The sequence below is a fragment of the Lotus japonicus genome, chromosome 3 (assembly GCF_012489685.1).
Source record: "Lotus japonicus ecotype B-129 chromosome 3, LjGifu_v1.2".
Classification (NCBI taxonomy): domain Eukaryota; kingdom Viridiplantae; phylum Streptophyta; class Magnoliopsida; order Fabales; family Fabaceae; genus Lotus; species Lotus japonicus.
Window position 1 is genome coordinate 78399143 of NC_080043.1, and position 11032 is coordinate 78410174.

General features: G+C 38.0%; 2 protein-coding genes across 3 annotated transcripts; one reads left to right on the top strand and one right to left on the bottom strand.

Annotated features, from left to right (window-relative positions):
• Positions 1-767: 767 nt before the first annotated feature.
• LOC130744772 (uncharacterized) lies at positions 768-2068 on the top strand. Its single transcript, XM_057596930.1, has 2 exons — positions 768-1595; positions 1646-2068. The coding sequence occupies exons 1-2, from the start codon at positions 768-770 to the stop codon at positions 2066-2068; spliced, it is 1251 nt and encodes a 416-aa protein (XP_057452913.1).
• A 5235-nt stretch (positions 2069-7303) lies between these two features.
• LOC130742712 (cation/H(+) antiporter 14-like) lies at positions 7304-10655 on the bottom strand. 2 transcript variants are annotated; one of them, XM_057594814.1, is made up of 3 exons: positions 10282-10655; positions 8992-9987; positions 7304-8620 (listed from the first exon to the last, which is right to left on the bottom strand). In XM_057594814.1, the coding sequence occupies exons 1-3, from the start codon at positions 10525-10527 to the stop codon at positions 7511-7513; spliced, it is 2352 nt and encodes a 783-aa protein (XP_057450797.1). In that variant the 5' UTR covers positions 10528-10655; the 3' UTR covers positions 7304-7510. The 2 variants fall into 2 exon arrangements, with proteins under 2 accessions (XP_057450797.1, XP_057450798.1); XM_057594815.1 differs by having other exon boundaries at positions 8992-9941; positions 10282-10417.
• Between the last annotated feature and the right edge of the window lie 377 nt (positions 10656-11032).

An 11032-nucleotide genomic window follows, 5' to 3' on the forward strand; every position in this document is an offset into this window, starting at 1 on the left:
TGGTTATATGGTTGAAAGTTTGAGAAAAATATACGGTTATAGACTGAAAAATCAAAATGTTTAAAAATTGGACACACAAGAAGATTAATAGCAATAACAGAATGTTGTTAAAAAAATAGAAGAAAATGAAAAAAAGAACAAACATGATATAATAAGTTAAAGCACATAAGTAAATAAGGTGCTAACTATAAAAAAAATAAGGTGTTACTTGGGTCTTCGAAGCACCCGATCTAATAACATTGCTATGCTTGGAAAATCGGTGAATAGTCTTCTTCTCGAAAAGGGAAGATTTTGGTGAACGCCCTTTCAGAGAAATACTTATATGATAATTCATGTATATGGAAAGGAATTGTGAATTTCAAGAACTCACTTGCTCCTGGTTTTGGTGCTCAGTTGGGCATGGGAAACTCTTCATTGTGGTATCATGACTGAGTGGAAACGGGAAGGCTTTGAGATCGAGTTCTAGTTGTTAATATTTGTGATACTTTGATCAAGTTTGTTAAATAGTAATTCAAAAGTTAGGTGGTTAATTAGTATTACTTGCTAATTAACAGTGTTAGTTAGTCTAGTTCAAAAGCTGAGTTGGCTATAGCTATTATAAATAGCAGAATCCCATTGTATTGAGTATTGAGTTCAGATAGTGAATAACAAATTTTTTTGTTAATAGTCAAACTCTTTTGCTCTCTCTCTCGTTCTGTTACAATTCTGTTACTTTCTTCTTCTTCTTGCAAAGTTCCAACAACTGGTATTCAGAGCTTTGGTTCACGATGGGTCAGAACAACAATGGAAATTTTCCAGCAAATCTCCCTATACTCGATAGCAAGAACTGGGATCATTGGCGAATCCAGATGAAGGTGATCATCGGGTATCAAGAAGTCATCGACATAGTGGAGAACGGGTACCCAGAGCTTCCTGAGGCACCCACAGAGGCGCAAAGGACTGCGCATAAGGAAAATAAGAAGAAAGATTGCAAGGCGTTGTTTCTGCTTCACCAGTGCGTAGATGTCGCACACTTCGACAAGATTGCTAGAGCAGCGAACTCTACAGAGGCATGGAAGATCCTGGAGAAGAACAATGAAGGTGCAGAGCAGTTGAAGAAAGTCAAATTGCAAACGATGAGGCGTCAATTTGAGTTGTTGCAGATGGAAAGCAATGAGAGCATCGCTGATTTCTTCAATCGAATCATCTCCCTCACAAATCTGATGAAAGCTTGCGGTGAGAAGATGACTGATCAAGCAATAGTGGAAAAGGTGTTGCGAACCCTAACCCCAAAGTTCGACCATGTTGTGGTGGCGATTGAAGAATCTAAGAAGCTGGAGAATCTCAAAATTGAAGAGCTTCAAGGATCGCTAGAGGCTCATGAACAACGAATCGTTGAAAGATCGTCAGAGAAATCGAAATCGACTGATCAAGCGCTTCAAGCACAAACCTCCAAGAAAGGGGGGTTTTCTGGAAAAGGTGGTTATCATGGAAAGGGGAAATCGAAAGACTACAAGAACAACTCAGGAAAGCAATCTCAATTCCAGAATCAAGAAGAACACGATCAACTTGAAAATTCATCAAGAAGAGGAGGGGGTCTAGCAATTACAGAGGTGGTAAGAGGAAATTTGATAGAAAGAAGATTCGTTGCTTCAATTGCAATAAGATTGGCCATTTTTCTTCTGAATGCAAAGCACCGAGTGGTGGTGATACTCGAGGGAGAACAAGTGATGAAGCAAATCTGGCTAAGGAAGGAAGTATCACTGATGAAGAGCCTGTGACTCTCATGATGGTGACCGAGGAGGGTGAAATCAATCCAGCAACCTGCAATATCACCGATGAAGAGCATGTGACGCTCATGATGGTGACCGAGGAGGGTGAAAGCAATCCAGCAACTTGCAATATCACTGATGAAGAGCATGTGACGCTCATGATGGTGACCAAGGAGGGTGGAAACTATCCAGGAACCTGGTATCTTGATTCAGGCTGCTCAAATCACATGACTGGTAACAAAGAGAGGCTGATCAACCTTGATGAGAACAAGAAGAGTAAAGTTCGCTTTGCTGATGATCGGTTTATCTCAGCATAAGGCATTGGTGATGTTCTGGTCAAGATAGAAGATGGCAAGGATGTTGTGATCTCTGAAGTCCTCTATGTGCCTGGAATGAAGACTAATCTCATCAGCATGGGTCAATTACTGGAAAAGGATTTCTCCATGACCATGAAGAAAAGGCATCTTGAAGTATTTGACCCCAATGAGAGAAAAATTATGAAGGTCCCTCTCACTCCAAACAGAACTTTTCAGGTTAAATTGACTGCCATAGATTCTCAGTGTTTGACAGCTGAATTGGAAGATAACTCTTGGCTATGGCATCAACGATTTGGCCACCTAAACTTCAAGGATTTGAGCTCTCTGAAGTCCAAAGATATGGTGCATGGTTTATCCCAGATCAAGCTTCCCTCTAAGCTATGTGAAAATTGCTAAGTTAGCAAGCAGCCTAGAGCACCTTTCAGTTCTTTTGTGACGCCCGGGGCCGACGAGGGCGGGGAGTGATCGCCGGTGCAGTGAGGCACGGACAAGGAGTGGCTCCTGGCAGGCTTCTAGGCGGAGGGGCACATGAATGAACCGATCTCACACCCGAACAAGAGGTATTCCGAGACTGTATAGGGATGAACTATACAGTTGACGAGGGCATAAATGATTTAATTGGTACTACTCATAACAACAAGTTGCAACTTCTTTTCGGGAGCCCAACTGATAAGAACTCCATGGTTAAGTGTGCTTGCCTTGGAACAATATCGTGATGGGTGACCTCCTGGGAAGTTTTCCCGGGAAGTGCGCGAGTGAGGACAAAGCGCACTGAAAAGACTCGTGTTGTTACCGTGAGGCCAGTCGTCAGATCGGGATGTTACAAGTGGTATCAGAGCCGACCTCTCCCAGTACGGTGTGGTTCGAGGACGAACCAAGCGGAAGCTGGTGGGCCTGTGACGCCCGGGGCCGACGAGGTCGGGGAGTGATCGCCGGTGCAGTGAGGCACGGACAAGGAGCGGCTCCTGGCAGGCTTCTAGGCGGAGGGGCACATGAATGAACCGATCTCACACCCGAACAAGAGGTATTTCGAGACTGTATAGGGATGAACTATACAGTTGAGGAGGGCATAAATGATTTGATTGGTACTACTCATAACAACAAGTTACAACTTCTTTTCGGGAGCCCAACTGATAAGAACTCCATGGTTAAGTGTGCTTGCCTTGGAACAATATCGTGATGGGTGACCTCCTTGGAAGTTTTCCCGGGAAGTGCGCGAGTGAGGACAAAGCGCACTGAAAAGACTCGTGTTGTTACCGTGAGGCCAGTCGTCAGATCGGGATGTTACATCTTTCACACCCACTAGATCTACTGCTGTATTAGATGTCATATACTCTGATGTTTGTGGCCCTTTTGAAACTGCTTCCATTGGTGGAAATAAGTATTTTGCTTCATTCATTGATGAGTATAGTAGAAAAATGTGGGTTTATTTGCTAAGACAAAGAGTGAAGTCTTCTCAGTATTCAAAGTGTTTAAGACAATGGCTGAGAAGCAATCTGGTAGAAGTATTAAGGTGCTGAGAACAGATGAAGGTGGAGAGTATTGCTCAAATGAGATGAGCAACTTCTGTGAAGAGAATGGAATTTTGCATGAAGTTACAGCTCCGTACACACCACAACACAATGGTGTTGATGAGAGAAGAAACAGGACAGTTCTGAACATGGTGAGGAGTATGCTGAAAGGAAAATCCCTGCCTCATAGGTTCTGGGGAGAAGCTGTGATGACAGCGGTGTATGTGCTTAACCTGTGTCCTACTAAGAGTGTTGATTCACAAGTTCCTGAAGCTGTATGGTCAGGAAGAAAGCCTTCAGTCAAACATCTTAGGATTTTTGGCTGTTTATGTCATAAACATATCCCTGACCAGAGAAGGAGGAAACTTGATGACAAAAGTGAAACCATGATTTTCATAGGATATAGCTCAACTGGAGCTTATAAGTTGTACAATCCCAGAACAAGTCAAGTTGAGTTCAGTAGAGATGTGGTGTTTGAAGAACATAGTGTATGGAAAGGGAAAGAAACTATGGTTGTTAATGATTCAATGCAAAGAGTAAATATGGATTTGGATCATGATGACTCAGAAGGTATAGAGTATGCAGTTGTAGACGTGCCAGGGACTTCTCAGAATCAGAATCAGATTCAGGTTCACAATCCAAGACCAATCAGAACTAAGACTCTACCTGCCAGATTTAGTGATTATCAATTGATTGCAGAAACTGAGTTCAACAGTGATGGTGACATGATTCACATGGCTTTACTGGCTGTTGCTAATCCAGTAAAGTTTGAAGAAGCTATTAAAAATAAGACTTGGAGATTGGCAATGAAAGAAGAACTTGCTTCTATTGAAAGGAATAAGACTTGGGACTTGGTTGATTTACCAGCAAACAAGACACCTATTTCAGTAAAATGGGTGTTCAAAGTGAAACTTAATCCTGATGGGTCAATCTCTAAACACAAAGCCAGACTTGTTGTGAGAGGTTTTATGCAGAGAGCTGGTCTTGACTACTCTGAAGTGTTTGCCCCTGTTGCTCGCTTGGAAACAGTGAGAATGATTATAGCCTTGGCTAGTTGGAAGAACTGGGATTTGTGGCAGCTTGATGTCAAGTCTGCATTTCTGAATGGGCCTCTAGAGGAGGAGGTTTACATCACACAACCCCCTGGTTTTGAAATTAAGGGCAGTGAGCACAAGGTTCTGAAGTTGAGAAAAGCCCTTTATGGCTTAAAACAAGCTCCTAGAGCTTGGAATAAGAGGATTGATACATTCTTGTCCCAGACAGGTTTTCACAAGTGCTCAGTTGAGCATGGAGTCTATGTGAAGTCTTGTGATTCTGGTGGTGTACTTTTGCTTTGCCTTTATGTGGATGATTTGCTCATCACAGGCAGTAGTTACTCAGAAATACAAGCTGTGAAAAGAAGCTTAAACAGTGAATTTGAGATGACAGATTTAGGTAAACTGTCATATTTTATAGGGATTGAGTTTGTTCAAACTGGTGAGGGCATTCTCATGCATCAAAGGAAGTACATCCTTGAGGTATTGAAGAGGTTCAACTTGCTAAGTTGTAATCCTGCTGAGACTCCAGTTGAAGGTAATCTGAAATTGGGATTGTGTGAAGAGGAAGTTGAGGTTGACAGTACCATGTTTAGACAATTGGTTGGATGCCTGAGGTTTATATGTCATAGTAGGCCTGAAATATCTTATGGTGTTGGCTTGGTTAGCAGGTTTATGAGCTGTCTAAGACAGTCTCATTTAGCTGCAGCTAAGAGGATTCTTAGATTAAAGGGAACACCAAATCATGGAGTCTTCTTTCCTAAACACTTGCCAAGTCAGAAGAAAGATGGTAATCTACATCTTGTAGCTTATACTGATTCAGACTGGTGTAGGGATCAAGTGGATAGGCGTAGCACAATGAGTTATGTGTTCTTCTTTGGAAAAGCACCTATTTCATGGTCTTCTAAGAAGCAGGTTGTAGTGGCACTTTCAACCTGTGAGGCTGAGTACATAACAACATGCAGTGCTGCTTGTCAAGGGTTGTGGATTCAAGCTTTACTTGAAGAATTGGGATTGAAGACAGATGAGGCAGTTCAGCTGATGGTGGATAATAAATCTGCCATAGATCTTGCCAAGAATCCAGTTAGTCATGGTAGATCAAAGCACATTGAAACTAAGTACCACTTTCTGAGAGATCAAGTTAGCAAAGAGAATATCAAGTTGCAGCATTGTGGTACTGATCTGCAAATTGCAGATGTGTTTACAAAGCCATTGAAGGCTGATAGGTTCAAGACTTTGAAAAAGATGATGAATGTTCTTGTGCTTTGAAATTCTGTATCTGTTTTGGTTCTGCAGTTTTTTTCCCTGTTAGCAGGTTTTCTGCAGTATCTAGGACAGTTTGGGATTGTTTGATTTTGTTGTAACTTTTGGATTAAGGGGGGATGTTAAATAGTAATTCAAAAGTTAGGTGGTTAATTAGTATTACTTGCTAATTAACAGTGTTAGTTAGTCTAGTTCAAAAGCTGAGTTGGCATTAGCTATTATAAATAGCAGAATCCCATTGTATTGAGTTCAGATAGTGAATAACAAATTTTTTTGTTAATAGTCAAACTCTTTTGCTCTCTCTCTCGTTTTGTTACAATTCTGTTACTTTCTTCTTCTTCTTCTTGCAAAGTTCCAACAAAGTTGACTGACTTATGGGTGGATGGTGTTTGGAACCTGGATTTGCTTTATACTATTATTCTTTCTTCCTCTTCCTCTGTTTCTCAATCCTCTCCCTTATTTCTTCCTCCTCCCTAATTTCCCTCTCTTCCCAGTCACAAAACACGATTCAATGCAGGAGTATTTCACCGTAGTCATGGCCAGCAAAAGCAAAAGGGGAACACAAAAGAAGAATCAAAGGGTAATGTTACCGTAGTCATGGCCAGCAATGGATGATGACAATTAGAAGATGAAAGATTGAGGTGATTTAGGATTTAGGTTAATGCGTGGGAATTGGGGTTAATTTGGGCGGAATTGATTTTGTTAATTAGATTAGGATTAGATTTGTTAATAGGTTTTATTTTGATTAATACTCGTTTTTTTGTGATTAATACTAGTTAATTAATATGTCTTGTTATTTATTTTTTATTTTTTTAAAAATCCACATGAGGACCATTTATCGATTCAAATCAGCACTCGCCGGAGCTCCGATCCGCTCTAAATAATTTTTAAACATGAGGACCATTTACAATAATTTTTCTGAGATGGACCTAAATTAGACGGCGACACAAAAACAGTGAGTAATACGATGGTTAACCCTAACTTTAATATATGAGGAAATTATGTACCAAATAAAAATATAAGCAAATTAAAAGTTTTGCAGTTTGTCATAAGGCATACTATGAAGCTCATACGTTAGCTAAGAATGGTTGTGATAGAGTTGATACTCAGTGGGTTTTGTATTAGTTTTTTTTTTTTTGCTATCCTTTTTCTTTTTCCTACTTTAGAAAAATGTTTTCAAGCTTTTTCTCATCATTCATTAAAATTTGCATTTATGAAAAAAATAAAAAACTATTTTTAACTATATAATATTTTTATTAATGTAAAGGTAAATCAATTTTAATTATTATTATTATTATTTAAAAAATTCTCCTCAAGTTGTAATTAATAATTACAATTTAAATAAATATTTTGTTTCAAATATAATAAATTGAAAATTTTAACAATTAATAATTAATATAATGAATAATAAAGTGGATGTAGTTTTTTTATTATTATTTTATGTATTTAAGACAAAGAAAATTATTTATTACTTAATATATTTAGTTCAAAATTCAAATCTCTTAGATTTGAATTTAAACTGAGACTATGGTGCATATGCATGTAAACTGAGACACAAACACCTCTAGATTACACTTTTAACTTACCTATAAGAAGAATATATTTCTAGAGTTAAATAAAATGGAGACGTTTTGTTAGATATCTAAGTTGAAGGGTTGTTGTTGCACCACCAAAACTGAAAATGTAAAATCTGAGGTTAGGAGATTCCCAATAAGCCCAAGTTCTGGGAGTTCACACCATTCTGTCAAACCTAATGTACATCTTGAGTCTGCTATATGGTGTCTACCCACTATAACCAAATTAAAATGTCCCTCCATTGTTCGGATAACATGTGTTGTTCCTATCCCATCTTCCACAATCTCCTCCTTAAAGTTTACCTTCCCTTTAAGGTTAGGATTATACTTTATATGCTCCATCACGTCAATATAAGGGTTTTTCATATTCCTTTGTATGTGATGCATATTAACCCTTACCCAAAACACTGTGAGTCTAATATTTGGATGTTGAGCCATTTTAAAACTAAAGGCCAATGCATCTTGGTCGTCAGCACCACCTAAGAAGATCATGGCAATTTCACATAATGAATTCTCATAAAAAACTAACGGTTTGCTGCTCGTTTGACTTCTATCAATTAAAACTCCAACTGAGCAAGGAGATTTACTCAGAACTTTTTGATTTAGTGTCCTGATTGAAGCATTAGAAATCTCAACATTTCCATTGATGGACCATTGCTTATGAAATGGCATAATCACAACGTGACATTTTGTGTTCATCGCAATGTAGCATACATCATTGTGCATGCTAGAAAATGGTGCAATAGTTGTGAAGCACTCCAACGAGACACTTCCTTTGTTGTGCTGTTGAAATTGATCAAAAACGTTGTTTATCTGTTGAGAGGATGAATCTCCATTCGGATGTGACTTGTCAGTGTTCTCATTTTTTGTAAGGATGGGGGCTGCCCTGCCTGAAAGTTCCATGAGATGTAGAACAAAGACTGAAAGCGGTGTAGCCTTTGAAGGGCCAGAGACTTGGAGAAGGTTGATCAATGGATGTACATTTTCTTCATTGTGGACGCAAACAAGTACTTTAAATTCAAGGTCCTGCTGGGAGCCCTTGATTGATTTTCTGATGTAATTTTTGTACTTCTTTGAAGGATCATATATGTAATAAATAACTAAGGTTGCAAATCCAGTTACACCCACCATGGTATATATTCCAAGGGTGAAAGAAAGTACCCCAATGTCCTGCGAGTACGCATTATATATATGCAAATTAGCACAACATATATATATGTATAAATATAAAATGACATGTATAGTTAAAAAATAACCCAAGACACAGAAATTCTTAATTGACTTTTTCAATTCAAGGACTTCTTGAATCATTAATTTGGATTATAAGCAAAAGTGCACATGTATAGTCATATACTATATTAAATGTGTGTAACCATCTATGTGAAACATTTTCCCACTGTTACCGAAAATTGATATGAGGATTTAAATTGAGGTTTGAAATTTAGTGGGTAAAGTTCATATTTAGAACCATTAGTTTTTATACATGCCACTAATTGTAACTTCTCACAAGTAAAATGAACGGTGAAAACCTTAAAATATACCTTACTATCAAATAATAAGGTGTAGAGTGCGAGATCTATAAGACCTTTACAACACATGATTAGAGATAGCGCAATAGAATCCCATAATTCAATTTCAAAGTGAAGTGAGGGTAAAATTGTGCCGGCAAACTTTCCTATTTGTCCCGCAAGTAAAACAGCCACTATGCATGCATCTTGTGATGATAATGGGGGAACAATTGTCCTCATCCCACTTATAGTACAATAAGCTGGAATAATCAAAGTAGAACCAATGGTATCAATCCTTTCTACCAAAACAGAACCTAAAGGGGGACCATCCGGTAAGATTAATCCAAACCAAAAAGCAACAATGAAAGAAGGTTGTCCAACGCTTTGTGCAGAGAATCCAATAAATAGAAGTATAAACATAATTAACAAGAAATTGCCTTCTGTCATAGGCTTTCCTCGTGGATTGCGGTTGGAGATCCATATAACCAACGGCCTTAGCAGGAAGAATAAACTTATGAAATAACAAACTGTCACAACCATCGCCACAGCAGGTATAAATGATGCTTGGTAGACGTTTTTAACACTGTTGCGTACTAAAAAAAATAAAATCCACGAGCTTGCATCACTAACCATGGAAGCAGATAAAGCCACCCGTCCAATCTCTGAATTGAGAATGTTTATCTCGCTGAGGAGTCTACTTATAGAAGAAAATGCAGTCAAAGCATCAAGAACTATCATACGTAGAACACCACTCACTTCAGACTTGAGAGAGGAGCTTCTCTGAACAATAATGAAAACTACGATTCCAAACAATATAGAAGATATGTGGCCTACTAAACCTATAACCGTTGCCTTCTTTTCAAACTTAAAGATATGTTTGGGATTGATTTGCACCCCTATCTTGAAGCAATAAATTATCATGCCAAATTCTGCAAATGTTTGAAGCGTCAATTTGCTTGCTGCTGGAAACAACAACTCATAACCTGAACGGTATTGACCAAACAATAAGGGACCCATTATGATACCAGCCTGATGAGAGAAAAAAACAAAAACCAAAGGCAATACATCATCAAATAAATTTCTTCCAATATGAGTCTATAATTTTGTGTCAAAGCCTAAATATTACTAAATCTAAGGTTGAAATGAATATTATCATAACTTTACATTTTTTATCTCCTTAAATAGTATAAAACCAAACAAGAATAAATGAAATGATAGTAAAAGGTTGATCTTGTTCTTTGATTCCTTCGACTACTAATTTATTATTACAACTTAATTCCCACAAATAGAACATGTTAATTATGATGAAAAAAAGAAACTTACCACAATCTGTGAAGTGAGTTGTGTTTGATGGCAAGGTTTCAACAAGAAATGGGTTATTCTACCAACAATGAATATAAGAATAATCTGAATTATTATCATGGATGTGGCATGATGGAGGGGATTATCCCCAAGAAATATGCCCTTGGTTGAGTGTTTCTCAATGTACCGGCATACTAATCGCTCATCCCCAATTTCTCCATAGGAACTTAGCTCATCTAGCCTTTCATGTTCCATTTCATCACCCATTTTAGAAGACTTAATGGAAGTTAATGCTCCAAATTAAAGAAGTAAAAAAAAACATATGGTGGGCAAAGGATATGAACAATGCAAGGAAACTTCAAAGAACGTGTGCGTGAGGGAGATGATGGAAATAGAGATTTTAGAAAATGAATGGACGAGCAAGTTAGAAGCTTAATGGTTGAAAGGTGATAATATTGTATCTTATGCCGTGAAATTGGTTAGACAAGAATAGTAATATCAAGCAAAGTTTAATTCCCTAATCGATTCTTGGGACTTTATTAGTACAACAAAATGGTATAACGGAATACATGTTAGAAGAAAACTGTGGTTTCATGGTATCCTCAATTTTATTTTATTTTTTGAAAGTAGTATCCTCAATTGTAATAGCCGCAACTTCTTTAGTACTCTTTTTCACACCTTATATAACATCCTCATTTTGAGTTCTGTTACCGTGACGGCTAATGTGTTAGAGTTTTGTTACAAAATAACTAACACTATTTCTAGCTACATT

What these genes read in the sequence shown, in the direction of transcription:
- LOC130742712 (XM_057594814.1), bottom strand. Translation starts at nt 10,527, where the DNA reads ATGGGTGATGAAATGGAACATGAAAGGCTAGATGAGCTAAGTTCCTAT. An exon ending in AACTCACTTCACAGATTGTG is followed by an intron (nt 9,988 to 10,281) that starts GTAAGTTTCTTT and finishes TTCTCTCATCAG; the next exon opens with GCTGGTATCATAATGGGTCC. An exon ending in CCTTATTATTTGATAGTAAG is followed by an intron (nt 8,621 to 8,991) that starts GTATATTTTAAG and finishes GCGTACTCGCAG; the next exon opens with GACATTGGGGTACTTTCTTT.
- LOC130744772 (XM_057596930.1), top strand. Translation starts at nt 768, where the DNA reads ATGGGTCAGAACAACAATGGAAATTTTCCAGCAAATCTCCCTATACTC. An exon ending in GTCTAGCAATTACAGAGGTG is followed by an intron (nt 1,596 to 1,645) that starts GTAAGAGGAAAT and finishes AATTGCAATAAG; the next exon opens with ATTGGCCATTTTTCTTCTGA.